Source organism: Terrapene carolina, unplaced genomic scaffold (genome assembly GCF_002925995.2).
Source record: "Terrapene carolina triunguis isolate 2854851 unplaced genomic scaffold, T_m_triunguis-2.0 Scaffold211, whole genome shotgun sequence".
NCBI classification, from domain to species: Eukaryota; Metazoa; Chordata; order Testudines; family Emydidae; genus Terrapene; species Terrapene triunguis.
Window position 1 is genome coordinate 12,547,592 of NW_020664562.1, and position 19,954 is coordinate 12,567,545.

At 40.5% G+C, this 19,954-nt stretch overlaps 1 protein-coding gene across 1 annotated transcript in view; it reads left to right on the forward strand.

Moving 5' to 3' along the window:
• LOC112115860 (receptor-type tyrosine-protein phosphatase C) overlaps window positions 1-19,954 on the forward strand; it is a 151,895-nt gene that overhangs the window by 55,050 nt on the left and 76,891 nt on the right. The window contains exons 2-3 of the mRNA XM_026655755.1: window positions 18,177-18,275; window positions 19,029-19,102. Of these exons, the coding sequence (XP_026511540.1) occupies window positions 18,177-18,275; window positions 19,029-19,102 (173 nt within the window). The remainder of the gene's footprint in view (window positions 1-18,176; window positions 18,276-19,028; window positions 19,103-19,954) is intronic.

Here is a 19,954-nt window from a genome sequence, read left to right on the forward strand (position 1 = left end):
TTTTTTTTTTGGCTGCTTGGGGCGACCAAAACCCTGGAGCCGGCCCTCATGACTAAGTCAGTTCCCTCATACGCTGCTTACATATTGTGCTGCATTTGTAATGGAGTCTGTAGTCTCTGTTACAGTGCATTGATTCTGCAACAGGCACAAGGAGGGCCTTGTGTATACTGTGACTATGGAATTTCCCCCGGAATCTACTCTTTGAAGCAGAACCATGTTCTAGAATCTTGGGTTTCACTTTTTAAAAAGTGTTTCTAGCTCTTCTGGTTGTGTAGAAGACTTTGAAAACTTGAACTGAGTGTAAATGTGGTCAATCTGAGGCTGCAGACATCCTGAAACAATAGCTCTCAGAGGTAGGAACTTTCTGATCCAGTCTAAAATGTTGCTAATTTTGAAAACTACAGATGGCTTTTTAAATTTCAACATTTTAGCCAGAAATGTTCAGTTGCTAATGTGCTTGTCCCATAATCCCATACTGCCTCCAAGGCTCTGCCTTCTATGTGCTGCCTCTAAAGGGGCATGCTATAAAATTTGGCTTCCTCAGTTTTTAATTTCAATGAAGTTGCTTCAGAATTTCCAGTCTGCCACACCAGGGGGCTAGAGACTCCAGGGACCGTGACACAGAGTTCAGGTCTAGCTTGCTGCAGATTACACAGGATGTTGATCAGAGTCAACTTGATTTAAACAACCATAATGGCGGACACCCTTGGTGCAGGCCAGCCCTTAGAATGTCAAACCGTTACAAACACAGGAGCCAGTCTATTTGCATTTAGTAGTAGGCAGGGTAATGGTTCACATGTACTCACTAGCCAGTATGGATGAAAGTTGATTAAATGCTTTATCAATTCCCCGAATAACAAGTATGGTTATTTCTTGCTAGGGTGATCCTAGGATTAGAGTCAGGTCTGCAGCTTTCTGCTGCAGCAATCCTCACAGGGTCCTGATTCAGAAAACCATCGCTGTTCACAAAAGTACTTAAGCATGTACTTGAGTCCCATTGAAGTCAGTGGTTAAAATGAATGCTGACGTGCTTTCCTCAACATTCATCAGAACTCCCTACCTCTGCATGTCTTCCATTACATATATGGTATACAATATATATACAGCAATGTGCACGAATACCTTATTTTAATGGGCTCCCAATCCATTTATTTATAGAAAGCTACAATGAATGGATTTTAAAGAGTAGTAAATTATTCTCTCTCATATATTCATCTGCATTAATTTCAACTAGATTTCTGTGGAGTTTAGGCTTTGAAATGGTGAAGTCTTACCACCTTTGGATGCATCAAGCCTCTTAAACCAGCTTTTCCATCTGTCCTCACAACCCTACAGGTGGTATTACATATTCTGCTACCAAACATTTTTATTTTTTTATTTTTTGTGGCTACAAATCAAGGTTTGTTTTGTTGATAAAATAAACAGCTTTGATGTCCTTCTGTTTGAGTTTCTTCTCAAGGTTGTGAATTCTTGCTGGTACTATCTGAAATGCCACTGCATGCTTCAGAAAATGCCTTATTGTCCAGGTCAGGAAAATGTTTATAGGTCTGCTAAATTCCCTGGTTTGTGTACCTCACTGCTGTGTCTGTGAAAGAGAAGGAGTTTGAGGGTAACTGGAGCATGAAATCAGATGTTCTCCCAGCTATGGCCTAAGGGCTTTATCTGGGTCCCTATATTTTTAAAATCTACAACATACTTTTATAAAATAAATTGCCGTGTTACATTGTATACCTAATATCTTTGCTTTCACTTTTCTTTGCCAGCTTTTTTGCTTAAAGTTCCCACGCTGCACATTTTAAAGCATTAAAAGTGAAGTGCAAAGATTTTACAAAAAAATTCAAAAATTGCTTGTTACATTCAAAAGAAGAAAAAATAGTCTGTCTATGTAAAGAAAGTATTTTAAACAGCATTAATTTAAGTGTTCTCACTAAGATCATGAGAAATCTGAGTTTCGTGCCACCCAATTTATTTGGTAAGGTGAGTGAACATCACAATCCCCATAAACACAGATTGCTAGAGTTCTTCCATTTTGAATCCCAATTTTCATTTTCATAGATTTCTCCAAAAATTTCCTTTTGTACAGAAATGTTCCTGCTAGATGTTAAAATAAAATCAGATGAGCATTTTTTCTATTTTATTTACCATTTCTAGATACATCATTCATATTGAAATCAAGGTTCATATTTCATATAACATTTGATAACAGCCTGTGGGGAAGAGAAGGGAAAGCATTTAGGACACACTTAAGTGTCTAAAGTTAGGTATCTATATCTGACTTAGGCACTTAAATAGCTGGCTTGATTTTTGGAGAGGAAGAGTACCCACAATTCTCTCTAACTTCAGTGGTAATTATGGACACTCAGCACACTGCTGAAATCAGGTAATTCATGACACTAAGCTGGGGAGAGAGATAGATATGCTGGAGGGTAGGGACCAGAGTGACCTAGACAAATTGGACGATTGGGCCAAAAGAACTCTGATGAGATTCATCAAGAACAAGTGCAGAGTCCTGCACTTAGGACAGAAGAATCCCATGCACCGCTACAGGCTGGGGACCGACTGGCTAAGTAGCAGTTCTGCAGAAAAGGACATGGGGATTGCAGTGGATAAGAAGTTGGATATGAGTCAGCAATGTGCCCTTGTTGCCAAGAAGGCTAACGGCATATTGGGCTGCATCAGTAGGAGCATTGCCAGCAGATCGAGGGAAGTGATTATTCCCTTCTATTCGGCACTGGTGAGGCCACATCTGTAGTATTGAGTCCAGTTTTGTGCCCCCCACTACAGAAAGGATGTGGACAAATTGGAGAGAGTCCAGTGGAGGGCAACAAAAATGATCGGGGGGCTGGGGCACATGACTTACGAGGAGAGGCTGCAGGAACTGGGCTTGTTTAGTCTGCAGAAGAGAAGGATGATGGGGGATTTGATAGCAGCCTTCAACTGCCTGAAGGGGGGTTCCAAAGAGGATGGAGCTCGGCTGTTCTCAGTGGTGGCAGATGACAGAACAAGGAGCAATGGTCTCAAGTTGCAGTGGGGGAGATCTAGGTTGGATATTAGGAAACACTATTTCACTAGGAGGGTGGTGAAGCACTGGAATGGGTTACCTAGAGAGGTGGTGGAATCTCCATCCTTAGAGGTTTTTAAGGCCCGGCTTGACAAAGCCCTGGCTGGGATGATTTAGTTGGTGTTGGTCCTGCTTTGAGTAGGGGGTTGGACTAGATGACCTCCTGAGGTCTCTGCCAACCCTAATCTTCTGTGATTCTTCTATGATTCTTTGGTCACGTCATCTAAGCTTGCCTGCAATTCTCACAATTGCTACCCATTCCAAGCTCATCAACTGAAGATCAGAGGTGGATACAGAGTGGCTTCTCTATTAGTTGGATTTGTTGCTTTTTGAATCATAATATTATCTTCTAAAACTCTTTGATGATGCATGTTTGGCAAGTTGTTTTATCCAACAGATATCTGAATAGTTAAAATCCCTCATGGGTATAGGATCATGCACGTTAGTACACTGGAGAGTTGGTTTGTTGGTTGGTGGTGTTTTTTGTTTTTATTATTTGTATTGTATCTTTCTGTGCACCACCATTCTTGTTCCTTTGTTTCCTCTTATTTTTCTCCATATAACCTTTCCCTAAGAATTTCTTTATTACACTCATCAGATTCAGGCAGATTCTTATTTTTCACCTACATTTTAACAAAACTCTAGGCCTCAACTATGGATGTTACATTTCTACAGGCAAGTGCTTCCTCACGGGAGTTATCCCTTCAAAGGGAGTGGGATGATAGATGTAAGTGCTCGACAATGTGGATATGGTTGTTCTGTAATAAAGCCCTTAGGTTATAAAGCATGTGCAGTGGCTACCCTTGCAGTAACATCCCAGAATGTCTTTACAGGGAAGTGAGGACTCAGAGGGAGGGTTCCAGTTCTCTGAATGAAGTATACTGCTGAGGTTAGAAATGACACTGCTGAACTTGCTGGGGTCTTGTGCTAGGAGTGCAGTTAGTTTACTCTAGGTGTTGAGTATCACTGTGTGTATGGAAAAATGGGAACTGAATAGAGTCTAGAAAAATATGGTGAGTGGGGGATTAGAAAGAAAGGTTAAATCTGATTCTGTGTAAAATAAGAAAATCAAGTATCCCTAACAAGATGAATTAACAGAATCAAAAATCCATTCGGGCTGTTTCTGTCAAATACGTCATATCAGGCCTGAACCAGAGCCCATTGAAGCCAATGCAAAGACTCCCACTGACATCTGTGGGCTCTGAATCAGGCCCTTGCATCTTGTCATGTATAAATCTTATCTTAATTTTGCACAACAAAAGATTGAAAAGTGAATTTTGATCTTGAGGATAGTTCTGCCAAGAGCCAAATGCCTTCATAACTCTGTCCCTATAAACCAGCAGAAAGAAAACAACCAGTTTTCATGTCTGATTCATTTTGGAATAGTGAGTAAATTAAAAGCTGGTGGAACTCCCTGGACACTTTTCTTTGGTGTTTCATTTACTTAACCTTTTTCAATTATTTTTCTATCATAAAAATTAGTCCCCTTTTATCTGACTCTAGCCAACTTGTGATGTGGCATTTCGCTGCACCATAAGTCATAGGTTGATACTGTATGGAGCTGAGCTTAATCTGCATAAAGACCAGGTTCTGCCATGCCATCGCATGCTGGAAGTAAGGGTGCTGGGGGTGAGACAGCACCCTCTGGCTTGAAGTGGTTTCCATTATATACAGGGTTTACAGTTTTGGTCAATGGCTTTCAGCACCCCCCGCTATAAAAATTGGTTCAGTGCCACTGTTTGCCATCCTTACTCATGGTGAGTAGTCCCAAACTTAAGATACTTCCACCTTTGCTCACATTAAATAGTATCATACTCTGTGATTTGTCCCATTTTCTTCAACAGCACTACTTGTGGAGTAAGGTACTACCAGATACTACTAAGATGGCTCAGCATGATGAGAGAGCAAATTCTGGGCCAGAGGGTACTACCCACTATAAGAGCAGCAGAACCAGATGCATAAGCAGCTACAGTCTTTTGTATCTCGCTCTCTACGATACTTATATGGCCCCTATTATCTGAGCACCTCACAATCTTTAATGTATTTATCCTCATAGCACCCCTCTGAGGCAGGGTAGTACTATTATAACCATTTAGAAGATGGGGAAATGGAGGCACAGAGCAACTAAGTGACTTGCCCAAGTTCTCACAAAGTCAATAGTGAAGCAGAGAATTGAAACCAGGTCTCATGAGTCCAAGGGCAGCACCCTGCCTCTGGATCTTCCTTCCTCTTTTTGTACATGAGTGAGAGGAGAATTCCAAATGAATGTAAGAACAGAGAATATATAAGAAGATTTTTTTTATAGTTGACAAGCCTTTGTTTTGCAAGAATAGTTGTATATGTCTGCATTTATCTAGTTTATCCAGTGAGCTACAGCTGGTTAAAAATTAATCCATGTACTTGATTAATTGTATTCAGCCAACTTTACAATGGATGAACCTACCAAATGGCATATGCAAGCATCAGGCATAAAGTTGAAATGACGTTAAGCTTTTTCTGCCCAGCTGGATGGATTTCTTTAAAGCTCTCTCTACCTTTTAGGAAACAGATACTGGATCTCTATCAGCCAGTGCTGGTTTGATACTTTTCTTAATGTTGGAAGGAATCTGGGTCATGGAAGATGAATGAGACTAGCAATGCAGTTTAGAGCACAGTTTCTTAGTAATATGAGGGCTGGGATTCAGATTCAGAAAGCACAACAACTGCTGAAGGCTCCGTGAGGCTCGGAGCAAGAAGTTGTAGAATCACAAGTGACAGTTCACTGGAAAATAAAGTTCTTTTGGAGGGTTTGATGTAATTGTATCTTTATTCTGATTCAGATACCTCTGTTGTTGTTAAGGGTTCTCCAAAGCCCTCCTAGGGCTACAGCAGGCAGAGTAGCAGTATAATAAAAACAATACTGCACATTGCAGGTGTAGAGCAATGGCATACAGATTACTCCATTCTGAAATAAGACTGCTATATTTGGCCCCATTTGCCCCCCCAAACTTGAAATGCACAGCCCTAGAGGAATTATACAGATCCATCTTATCTAAGCGGTCAGGTACAGTTTGATTCTTGCCTGATTCAGATAAAATTCAAGTTATCTTCTCAGGCCCTGATATTGTTCCCATTAAAGTCAATGGAAAAACTCCCATTGACTTCAGTGGGGCAGTATCAGGTCCTAATTTGAGGATTTCTCTATTAGTAGTAAAGTTAGAGTGACCAGATGTCCTGATATTAGGGACTTTGTCTTATATAGGCAACTATGCCCCCTCATCTTCAACCCCCCAAAAGGGTCCCAATTTTTCACACTTGTCTGGTCACCCTAAGTAAAGTATCATTGCAACTCTCAAATTATTACTCCAACTGAGGTACCTAGCATCTTCAGCTCTATTAAGTGAGTCTCTTGTCTAAATATGTGGAGATATTTTGTGCGGATTTACACCATCCAGCCGCATTCACTTCAGAAGACCCCATGGAGTCAAACTTTGCACTGAAATCCTGTCCAATCTATTGAAGTCAATAAGGTATAAGTTAGAATCTGCAATTTTACAGTAGATACATTTAGGGCCAGATCATTAGTTGGTGTAAATCAGTGCACTGTAGTCCTTTGAAGTCAATGGAGCTATGCTGAAATACTCCAGATCAGGATCTAGACCATAGTAATAATCTCTATTGATTGAAAGCAGTTTTAAACCTTCACCTATAGTACTTCTATAGCACAAATGACAACATTTTGATTTTGCAGTTACAGTGGGAAATGCAATAATAACTTGCACACATAGGTAACTGCATATTCAGTGCCCCCATGAAATGTGCACTTTTCATAGTCTTGTTGAATTACTAGTTGCTTCATCTTTTTTGTGGGAGGAAAGGCTAAGAGGTTAATAGTGAAACTAGTCTGTCAGAATGAGTACGTTGATTTGCTGACTTACCTGACTATATGGAAGTACTGTACACAGCACACACACACATACATTTACTTGCACAATTAAATAAAAAGCACATTCTGATGCATTGTGGTTTTAGGAAAGACTCAAATTAAATTGTACTGTACTAGTGTAACTTTACCCATTATTTATTGGAAGACTTACAGCATCTATTTCTTTGTATCATTGCTTCCCAATTTGCTCCTTAAATGTACTTAACAGTTTGTACAGATGTCTGGAGGAAGTGCTGCAATGTGGAAAGTTTAATATTTTAGACAAATACTAGGTTTATTTACACTCTCTATATTATGGCTTCATTTAAAAAGCACACAAAAATATACAGGCAACAACAACAAAAATCCAGTAGCCAGAAATTTTGGTGTGAGCACTTTTAAGGATAACTGCAAGGAAGTTTATATCTTCATACAAAACAAAACAAAAAACATCCCCAAACAAATAGAGGAGGAAAGTGATTTATCCCTTAGGCTGTATCCTACTGGTAGGGAAAGGATGAACTTGTGGTTAAGGTAATGGACTGGGACTCGGTAGATCTACATTCTGTTTCTACCACAGACTTCTTGTGTACCCTTGGGCAAGTCACTCTCAAGCTTGTCTCTCTCTGCCTTAATTTCACAGCTATAAAATTGGGACAGTACTTCCTTTCTCCAACCCTTTGTCCATCTTGTCTATTGAGACTGTAAGCTCTTTATGTTTGTACAGCACCTAGCACAAAGGGTTTTTTATCTCAGTTGGGGCCTCTAAGCACTACTGTAATAAAAACTAAATACACTTTGAAAAGAACACCATCTCCTTAAAAGTCATGCTTGCATTTGAAACTTTTTACCTACTGTTGTTACAAATAGCACCTAATATTACAGTGAATTTGAGAGACTAGAGAAAACATTATTTTCTCTCCTTTTTTTCCTGCATGTTCTCTTTGTGCATTTTACTACACATGGGACCTGATTTTAAGAAGAGATGAGTCTTCCTAACTTCAATTGAAATCAATGAGGGTTGTGGGTGTGAGCACATCTGAAAATCAGATCCTTTATCGCAGTGTTTCCCAAACTTGGGACGCCGCTTGTGTAGGGAAAGCCCCTGGCGGGCCGGGCCGGTTTGTTCACCTGCCGCGTCAGCAGGTCCGGCCGATCGCGGCTCCCACTGGCCGTGGTTCGCTGCTCCAGGCCAATGGGAGCTGCTAGAAGCGGCGGCCAGTATATCCCTCGGCCTGCGTCACTTCCAGCAGCTCCCATTGGCCTGAAGCGGTGAACCGCAGCCAGTGGGAACCGCAATCGGCCAGACCTGTGGACGGGGTAGGTAAACAAACCGGCCCAGCCCGTCAGGGGCTTTCCCTACACAAGCGGCATCCCAAGTTTGGGAAACACTGCTTTATCGCTTGTCTGTGTCACTCTCCCTACCTGACCTGACAAGGCCAGTTTGTCAGTTTCCCCTTTTGTTTGTTTGGGTCTTTTACATAGCAACAGAGGAGAATTAGAAAAAATAAAAATAGGAAAATATGATTGTATTGATTCAATAATTGGAAGAGGAACCCAGGAGAAGTGTAATTCCTGAAATTGCTTTTAATTCATTTTAAAAATTGATTGGATTTCAAGATTATCACATCACTTTAAGGGCCAGTTCCTGAAGTCCTTACATTAACTACAAGGATATAGTCCTAAAGGTAAAGGATGCTCTTTGAGTTCAGTAGGCTTTGAATCAAGTCCCCAGTGGCTAAAGTATTGTAACTGCTTTCACTATTAAACTGTTCATGGCTCAGCAGTAGACCTGGTTGAAAAAACAACGTTGTGAAACATTTCAAAGATGTTTCTGTTTTGCAGGAAAATAGACCCATTTTCTGTCTTTGGGAAAATTTCCTGCAATATTCAGTACACAAAAAAAGTTGATGACTGAAAACATTTTTGATAAAAAAATTTAAAATATCACAGAAAAGTTTGGGGAAAGTGTTACATGTTTATGTTTATAATTTTTCCAAAAAGATAAAAATAAAATAACTGAAAAATGGCCTTTTTTAAAAGAAAAAGAAACATTTTGTGCAAAAAATGTACACTAGTTGTACCCAGCATTATTGGAATGTGGTTTCCAGGCAAAACTAGTTTCCCCCAATATTTTCCAGGTCATAGACAGCACTAGAATTGTAATGGAACTCAGTGGAATATAGTTAGAAAAGAAATCTGAGCACCAAACACCCCACAGTTCCAATGGGATGGTCTGACGTGATGAGCACCACTTCTGACTCTAATTCTGATCCATTATAAGGCAGTGTTGGTTTCAGCCTCTGACCCCTTTCAACCTTCTTGAGGGCTGAGCTCTCTCCTTCACCAGTTCAATCCCCACCCCAATGGTGCTGGGAGAAGCACCAGTGAGAATACTGGGGGGGAGAGTGGCCTAGTAATTATTTCCCCCCATTTTCTCCATTGGTCACAAGCAATAGGCATTTAGCTGTTTCAATCCAGTGTCCCTGGTGGTTCTGTCCACAAAATCATCATCTTGGTACAAATGCTAGTCTGCTCATAGTCGATTCGGGAAAGGAAGATCAAAAATATAGCAGTGCCGGAAGATTCATTGCTAAAGCTGGGTGGTGAGACTTGCAAAACAAATGTTTAATATTGTATCTACTTAAGTATAGCTCTCAGCTTCTCACTTCATGAATACTGGAAATATTCAAAAGGAAAAAGCAAACAAAGATGTAGTCTTTCTTTTGATTCAATATAGAATTGCTAAGTGTACATCACAGTGTTAAATACCACTGTAATTGTTTCATACAGCAGCCTATACATATTCAGTCTTGCTAGCTAAGTATTTTCATTCTTTTTTATTACATTCCTCACCTACAGAGGATGTTTATGACTGTGGACAAAACATCCACATCCAGCATTTTGTAGTTGTAATAAATATTAAGTCAGAATTAGATCTGCTCCCCTCTTGCAGGCATATTTCATGTATTCACAAATACTCCCTGAAAGACACACTTCATTGTATTTCCAAAGATTACCAGTATCTTCATGTTGGAAACCCTGCTTTCTATCATATAAGTGGGCCTGTACAACTAAAAATAATTAGAAATGCAAATTTGGTGAAAAGAAGTTAATCAGGAAACTACATGACTGCTCTAGAGAAGTTGTGGTTTAGCACCAAGATAGGGCTGATTACTTGAGCATGCGGGTGCTATAGTAACCCAGTTTCACCATTTGGAAGAGCTTAAGCTCCAAACCACAGTACACTGCACCCTCTTCCTTTTTAGTAGGGTTCTGAAGAAGAAAAACAGAAGTAAACAGAATGAGAGAAACCACAGAGCAGCAAAGGCGTTGTTAGCTGTAGTTATACAAGCAGTCTATTATGCTTGCTCTAAGCCTGTGAAGATGATGGATGACATTAAGCTTAATGTATAAGACAACTGACAGACTTGCTTTTCCTGTATATCTGATAATAGGTGGGATTCTTAAGAAATTATGATTCTAGCAAAGCTTTGTTTTTAGTTTAGAATAATTATGTGCGTGGCAAAACTTAAATTTGGATTGCTGCATTTCTTTTTTGTATTTCTTTAAGGGATTGGGGGGAGATTCTCAGGAGAGCTGATTGGGAATTTTCCAGTTGAATGATTTTCTGTCAGAAAATGTAGTTTCTTCAAAATTGAAGTTTTCTCTGGGAAAATTTTGATTCTTGCCAAAAAATGTTGATTTTCTATCTGGCAAATCTAAGTGAAATATTTCATTTTTGGTTGGCTCAAACAAATCAACCGAATCAGAACATTCATATTTTGAACTGACCTGAAAGGCTTCGTTTTGGATCAGTTCAACAGAACTTTAGTTTAGCATTTCCTTTGTGTAATATTGCCAGATGAGACATATAATTTCGGTCCTCATTATCTCCCTGAGGGCCAGGCTCCCTGGAGGACTACATCTCCCATAATGCAGTGTGGGTCCATGCTGTGCAGTTCCTCATGTGAGTCACATGACTCTGGGTGCATTAGGGGAGATGTAGTCTGGCTAAGTTATGTTTAGACCAGCAGCTCATACCTCTGGTTCATAGAGGTGAATGCCATCATCAGGTTCCTGATACAACTCCCATAAGATAATGCACCACTATGAGTAAATGCAGTTTAATATTGAACTGATTTGAAACAAAGTGGTTTTGGACAGTTAATAAACCAACATGAAACATTTCAATTTTGGAATGTCAAAATGTTTTGCTTCAATCAAAAATGTCAACATTTTTCAGAATTTCCTTTACATGATTTTCAAAATTTCAGTTTTTTGTCCCAATTTGGGATGAAAACAAATGCTGAAATGTCAGAATTTATGTCAACTTTAATTCTCAGCTGGTGTAAACTGGTGGTGTTCCATTGACTTGAATGGATCTATACTGATTTCCATCAGCAATTGGCAACAGGTCTCGGCACAGAATGGCTTGGAACAAAATGGAAAATATTTTTCAAAACAATTCATGATAAAGAATAAAATCTAACTATAATAGTCCTGAACCCCAAACACTTTTGCACGCAAGTAACTTTATACACCTGATTAATTTTATTGAGTTTGATGGGGTTCCTCACCATATAAAGTGTTTACAGTATCAAGGCCTGTGTTTATACAGGCTTATTTGTAAAGTAGCACCAATCTCTTAACTTCCTTCACAAAGAAACAGTAAAGTCTCAGGGCCCCATTCTCACTTACACTAAGGCTCTTTACACCAGGCTGACAGTGTAAAGGGGCCTTAAAGTGGGTGTAAATTACATCTCATCCCACTTGAAGTTTAAAAATAATTCAAAAGAGGCCTGCTAGAAGCAGTTTCTAAGGCTTCTCGCCTTACTCACCCTCTCCCTCCCACCAGTTGTTCCTCTCTGAGTTGCAATTCACTGCTGGCGTGCAGCGGAGCTGACTAATGTCCAAATCTATTCTGTTTTCTAGAAGAGCCACACAAAGAGCTTCACTCACTCCTTCAAGTAGGTCACATCCTGCTGCTTCCTCTGCAAATGTGGAAGTCTCTGACCCTGAAGAACTAATGCAGGCTACCTTCTGCACCCCCAACTCACTCCAGAGCTCTCCTCAGTGGGGGCTCCTGTGTTACAATGTGCTAGACATTTGAGGGGTGCTGGGGAAGGGCAGAGGTGGGGATTTGCAACTATGCAGCATCACTGACCATTTTCCTCTGTGGAAGGGGAAGTCACATCAATTGTCAGTGCTACTGCAGCCTTTAGACTGAGGGGCTCCAAAGCCTGTAGGGAAGGGTAACTTCCCCTTCCCTCTCCCCACACCCAAGAATCACAGGGCATAGCCCAGTCACTTTGCTTCACGACTCAAGGAACTGAATTAAAATAGTTAAAAGCCAAATATGCCATTGGTGTTAGGGGGCCCAACTTCATTGGCTCCTTGTGCTTGTTTGCAGCAGGGAATGCAAAATTGTTGCAATTCAGCATCAGTATGTACTGAGGGGATAATCCTGGGTGGCAGTAACCTTGAGGACTAGGCACAGTCCTTTGCATAGAGCCATAGTAAATCTCAATCCACTTGTGTGCCACTTGTGCGCCTGTAAAGTAAGAAAGGGGGTGGAGAATGCACATGTCTTGTGAGACATGGATTTAAGTGCTCAGAGTAATCTGATAGCTAAGCAGCATTGTTTTCAGTTTTTAATGCAGAATTGCATCTCTGTCCTGCTTGTGAGATTTCTCTTGCACATACACATAATACCCCACACTTGTATTGGGCAAGATTAATCCCTAAACATGTTATTCTGAATCTTTTCAAGCTTTTTTGGTTTGAATCGTCCTTGGATGATGTGTTACATCTGTCAAATTAGTCTGATGCAAAGAATTTGTACGTTGTCTTTTCTGAATGGACAGAAGGGACAGAATTGTAAGTAGGTTATTTGAGTGACCATTGCACAGTATATCAGGTCCATAGTCATGGTTCCAAGAAAAAAGCTGTTGCTGCTGTTTCTGAATGTAGCTAGTACATCCTAAAGTTCCAGGGATTTCAAACACTAGACTTTTTTTTAGCTTACCGGTAGTTTCTTCACAGCAGTCCTTGAATTTGCTCGTCTTGTTTAATATTTAAAAGGTCTCTTTAAAATACAGTACGGTAGTCCTGCTTTTCCCTCTTTGGGCCTGGGTGTCTAACCGCTTCTAAAGGAAAGGACTGTCAGCTCAGGTGTTCTGGATTTATAACTTTGGGAGTCTGCCTTCCCCATCTAAAGCCTTTTCCAAGAAGCAGCTGCAATTGTGTCGTCCAACTAGACGGAGTGAACTAAAGCAATTAGCCAAGTCTTCCATCCGTTGGCTGGATTTGCTGTGAATGTGCTTTCTGCAAATTACCTGAATAAGTATATAATCTGGACCTTCATGGCTAATAGGCTGAAAATCTATCAAGTGAGCCAAGAGGGGGAGGTCTACACATGTCTTAGTTAGAGGAAACTCTTTGCATACCTTACATTTTCCTCCCCTTCCAGGAGCTATATGTATGAGTCAATAACTTCCACATCATCTCAAAAATTATTTAAGGTTTGATTAAGTCTGAGATTTCAGTAAAGGTTTGGGATGCTCCCTATTTCATCCAGACTGGGTTGCCAATCCCTTAATGTCTTAGTGATTGTCAGACTTTCTTACAACATATTGTACTTTTTGTATTCAGAACAACTTACATGTAGAGCTTTGGAGATATCCTTTAGTTTCATTCCAGCTACGAATTTTAGAAACATGCTTGCTGATTGATATGGCCAGGGGCAGAAAGTTGTGACTTCAAGGGTGATTTTCCAATACAATCACTGAAATATTTTGAATTGTAGTGGGCCACATTGGGAAAAGTAAATTCATGTTAACAATACATGTATTGGTATTGGAGTAATGTGATTTTTTATTTTGAAGATCAAGTTCCCTGTGATCTCCATTTTCATCATTTTAAAAGGCGCTATTCAATTTGTCTGGTATCTCACAACAGGATTATAATAGGAGATACAACTGCACAGTGTTTGAGAGTTTTTTGGTGTTATGGTGCCACCTACTGAGTTAATACTAACTGCATCTTACTCTGTTACTATAGTAAATTAAATTAAAAAGAAATATGAGGCATACGGAATGTTTGTCATAAAATTGCCACAAAAATCTGTTCAGAGAACAATACAAGAAAAGGAAAGATAGCACTGTTACCATCATCTGTAGTAAAGCTGTTTAATAATAATACTTGGCAGTAGTCATCATCAAAGAGATTTACAAACAATTAATGAATCCTTCAAACATCCCTGCATGGTAGTTAACTTAGTACCATTTATTCCACATTTTTTAGAGGCATAGAGAGGTTAAGGGATCTGCCCAAGTCACAAAGGAGCCAGTGTCACAGCGAGGATTAGAACTCAGTGATTTCTTATTCCAGCTTGTGCTCAGACCAGCAGATCATACCTCTCTTGAAGCACTACATCTTAGAGTGTCTGACCATATCTTCATCATATTTACACTAGATGAATAGAGAGAAGAATTCATTGTGAGCATTTCAGTACCTTCTAAATAAAATTTCACTTTGACCTGGCTTGCAACTCCTTATTCAGTTTCTGCAAAGATGCATTCAAATGAAGTTTTACCTTTACTGCCTTAATAGCAGTGAGAAGTGTAGGTGGTTTTGGAGGATCTATGGTGGTGCTGTATGGTTGATAACAGGAATGAACCCACTAGAAAAACCCTACTCGTACACATTAGTACTAGGATGGCTGTTTCAGCATTATCTTTCTACCAGTTTTATTTTAGTTCTAGATAATATATCTGCTCTAATACACTAAGTTATTGGCTTTTTACAAATGTTAGTAAAAAGAGACCTAGGGTGAAATCCTGGTCCCAGTGAAGTTGATGGGAGTTTTTATCATTGACTTCGCTGGAGTCAGGATTTCACCTCTGGTTTCTTTCTATCTCGTTTTTTTAATGTACGTGAGCTTTTTTAAAGTTCCATCAGGCTTTTGGCTACTTAGCAACTGAGCATTTTCCTGGGGTGCCTTATTTAAACTCGGTGGCTACATTTTGGGGTTTTTTTTAAACTGCCCAGATGGATTGTGGAACTTGTAGTATCTTTTGAGCAGCTGAACTATTATGATGTTGCTTGTCTGGCTGATGAGGAGAAATCCTTTTGAGTCCCTGAAGGTCTGACTATGCTGAGCTTCTGTGCTGGAGACTAGAGACCAATTTTGAGCCTGGCATGTCAGCAGGTCGAAAGCATGTGTATCCCTTATGCTATCCTTGTCTTCTGTTTAAGTTGTGATGGTTGAGCCTTGAGCTTTGTTTTAAAGGGTTGAAGGAGTCTGTATTCAAAGAGGTACAGACATCATAGTTATGAAGCATCATGTGCAGAAGGTGAAGTAAAGAAGAGATAATAAGCAGTGAGGTGCTAGTGGAGAGACACAGAATGCAGCCAGCAAATTAACAGGGTGGTGGTGTAATGAAGAAGCACTAGCTGAGAAAGGGAGAGAGCTTCCAGCAGAGAAATATTGAACATGTGGAGTCTTGCTGTTTGCCAAAATTATGGCATTCTGTTATAGAACCAGAGATGTTACAAGGCATCAGGGGCTCTTTTAGGATGTGTCTCAGGACTTCTGTTGAGAGTGGGAGCTTCTTGAGTATCTTTTGGGACAGAACAATGAGTGAGAGGTGCAGTGATGAAGACAATTCAGTGAGCGTGTGTGTGTAAGGGGGAGATAATAAAGCCTTCAGATGTGAAGGACTGAGCCTTAAGTGGCATTTTGGTTGTTACTGTTCTTCTCCAAAGTGTGCTCATGCTGCTGTTACTTGACTTGCTCATGTAACCCCCACACCTTCTGGATGTGGTGCTCTGTCCCATCTAGTGGCACCAAGACCACTTAGAGAGAAATTAATGAGTCTGCTCTACAGCCTTAGCTAACAGCCCTTTGGCTTTTAGCTCTTGCGGTAGAGACCCATGCACTGAGCTCCCGAAGTCCCCGTTTCGATCCCGCCCGCTGATGCCCGGGGTCTGTCAGTGTTACACTCAGCCAGGGTCATTTATTTCTGTCTCCCTCCCTCATAATACTAATTTTACTGAATTCAAGGCTCTTAGGACATCTAAAGGCCTAAGGGCACCTATTGTCATCTGTATAAAGCACTGTATTCACTGACGAAACCTGTCCTACAATACTGGCTCCAGTTTTGGTGTCCGCATTTTAAAAAGGCTGTTGAAAAATTTGGAAGAGTGTGGAAAAGAGACACATGAAAGATTTGAGGACTGGAAAAAATGCCTTACAGTGAGAGACTTAAAGAACTCAATCAGTTTCACATGTCAAAAAGAAGATTGAGAGGAGATTTGAGTACTGTGTAGTGGTATCTTCACAGGGAGAAATTACTGGGTACTAAATGGCTCTTTAATCTAGCAGAGAAAGGCATAAGACCCAATGGCTGGAAGCTGAAGCCAGATAAACTCAAATTAGAAAGCAAGCACAATTTCTTACGAGTAATGGTGACTAGCCATTGGAACAAACATTGGAACAAACAAAGGGAACTGGTGGAGTCTCCATCTCTTGATAGCTTCAAAGCAAGACCAAATGCCTTCTTGGAAGATATAAATGTGAATTTAGGCATGTAAATATGGAACTTGACTTTCAGAGCTGCTGAGGGACCACAGCTCCAGTGAAGTCAGACAATATTATGGGTGCTCAAGAGGCCATTTAGTCCAGCCCCCTGCACTGAGACAGGTTCCCCCTCAGTCTTCTTTCCTCAAGATAAAACATGCCCACATTTTTTAACCTTTTCTTATAGATCAGGTTTTCTAAACTTTTAACATCTTTTGTAGCTCTCTTGTGGACTCTCTCCAGTTTGTCCACACCTTTTCTAGACTCTGGCGCCCCAAACTGGACATAGTGCTCCAGCTGAGGACTCACCAGTGCTGAGTAGAGTGGAACAATTACCTCCTGTGTCTTACATGTGACACTCCTGTTAATACTCCCTAGAATATTAGCTTTTTTCCTCCATCATATTATTGATTCATGTTCAATTTGTAATCCATTATAATCCCTAGTGCCTTCTGAGCGGTACTACTGCCTAGCCAGTTATTCCCCATTGTCTAGTTGTGTATTTGATTTTTCCTAAGTGTAGTACTTTACACTTGTCTTTGTTAAAGCTCTTCTTGAGTTCAGACCAGTTCTCTAATTTTTCAAGGTCATCTTGAATTCTAATTCTGTCCTTCAAAGTACTTGCAACTCCCTCCATCTTAGTGTCATCCACACATTTTATAAGCATGCTTTCCATTCCGTTATCCAAGTCATTAATGAAAATGTTGAATAGTACCAAACACAGGAGAGACCCCCTAGGGAACCCCACTAGATATGTCGCCCAGTTTGACAGTGAACCATACTCTTTGATTACAGTCTTTCAACAAGTTGTGCCCCCATCTTAGAGTAATTTCATCTAGATCTCATTTTCCTAGTTTGCTTATGAGAATGTCATAGGACAGTGTCAAAAGCCTTACTAAAATCAAGATATATCCCCTCTGTGGCTTCTACCCATGCACTAGTCCAGTAACCCTGTAAAAGCAGGAAAATAGGTTGGTTTGGCATAATTTGTTCTTGACAAACCCATGTTGTCTATTACCTACAATCCTATTATCCTTTAGGTGCTCACAAATTGATTGTTCCAGTATCTTTCCAGGTATCAAACTTAGGCTCACTAGTCTATAATTCCCCAGGTCTTCTCCCCCCGTCCCCAGTTTTTAAACATAGGTACTATGTTTGCCCTTCTCCAGTCCTCTGGGATGTCACCCATCCTCATGAATTCTCAAAGATAATCACTACTGATTTCAAGATTGCTTCTGCTGGTTCCTGATGTACCCGAAGGTGAATTTCATCAGACCCTTGCTGACTTGAATACATCTAACTTATCTATATATTCTTTATCCTATTCTTACCCTATTTTGACTTGCTTGCCATGTCCCTTGTTGTAAATATTAATTGTGTTAAATATTTGGTCACAATTTGCCTTTTTTAGTGAAGGCCGAAGCAAAATAGGCATTAAACACCTCTGCCTTCTTGTTGTGTATATATAAGAGAGCATCGTGAAGTTATCCCACTGTAATCAATGCTGTAATAAGAAATATGGTCCTAGCTGGAAAACTAATGGCAGCTGACTTTTTTTTTCTATTTAAATTGTACTTTTCCGCTATGTACACTATTCAATTAATAATATTTTCTCCATCATGTGACAGGAGAAGGAACAACAGAAACTACAAATTCTCCCATGCCCACAAGCACATCACCTCTATCTGCACTCTCCACTCCACACTCACCTACAGGCAAAAATGAAGGTAAAAGTGAAACACGGGGCACAGTTTTGTTCTCAGATTGTTTTCCCTGAACTGACATCTAGTTCCACCACACAGACGTTACAACAATCCTTTACAGTTGTAATCCTTTACACTGGCTTACCTCACATGAATAGTACATTAAATAATTAAATTAGGGAAATATTTCAAAATATTTGTATATCCTTGATATATTTAGAATCTGATTCTCATTTACCTTAAGACCTCTTGATGATGCCAGAACAAAATGCAAAGAGGCTTTAGGTAAATGAGAATCAGACTCTTAAAGCTTAAAACATAAGAACATAAGAATGGCCATACTGGGTCAGACCAATGGTCCATCTAGCCCAGTATCCTGTCTTCTGACAGTGGCCAATGCCAGGTGTCCCAGAAGGAATGAACAGAACAGGTAATCATCAAGTGATCCATCCCTTGTCGCCCATTCCCAGATTCTGGCAAACAGAGGCTAGGGACACTTTAGAGCAGGGGTCGGCAACGTTCGGCACGCGGCTCGCCGAGGGATGCTCTCGCTGCGGCTTCCCGCCGCCCCCATTGGCCCGGGATGGCGAACCGCGGCCAGTGGGGGCTGCGATCGGCCGAACCTGCCGCGTCAGCAGGTAAATAAACTGGCCCGGCCCGCTAGGGTGCTTATCCTGGCGAGCCACGTGCCGAACGTTGCCGACCCCTGCTTTAGAGGATGGTTTTGCGTCCTGCCCATCCTGGCTGATAGCCAATTTAATGTAATTTCTTTTTTAGAAACACAGGGCCACATTCTCAAATGCAGGCACCTATTGCTAATTGTATCCATAGAATTTGTGCGTGCACGACAGGTAAGTGCATGCATAAGTATCCATTTTGCATGCATAAAAGCATGAGCATGTGCAGGTGCATGTGCAATTTAGGCAGCCATATTGTAAAATCTGATCCATAGTCCTGATGCTTCTAAAGCTACATTTCCTAACAGTGAACTGGGAATATTTCACTGTAGGCTGTTTACCAAAAATACTAATATGGGGGTGTGATATGGTGAAGGGAACCCACAGAGGTGCTGGAAGGGATTGGGCTCAGCATCATATATTTGTACTATAGCTGAGGCCCACAGCTGAGGGAAGCCTTCTTTATATATATACATAAAAATGGCCTTAAAGGCATCGGGCATTGTTTGAGTTCTCATTCTACCTTTGCCTCCCAAGTGCTTGAACTCCAACTCAGATGTGGAGGTTTCCTTCACTCAGGTGTCACAGCCTATCACAGAGAATTAACAAATTAAACTAGTTCTAGTTTTAACTTGTTTCTTGTATAGTACATGTTGTTCTACGGTAGACAGTGTACTGCATGACAGATAATTAAGCACCTGGATGAAATAATGGAGCTCAGTGTCTCATGCCTTGAATTCACATTCTGGATTAAAGAAAGCACTACAGAATAAACACAATTGCTATTTATACTGTACATTTCACAGTTAAGTTCCTGTCAGTTATGTATCACCAGGTGCTATAGGGTTATATAGACTGGTATTGAACCTCCATTTTTACATCCTCTACACCTGAGAGAACCATTTCACCTCTAGTTACAAACATCTTTGGGAAATCTCCATCCCACGCCCATTCCATCAGAATCCCAGACTACCAATATCAAGCTACAAGATGACTCCCCAAATAAATCTTATTAGAATGGGATGA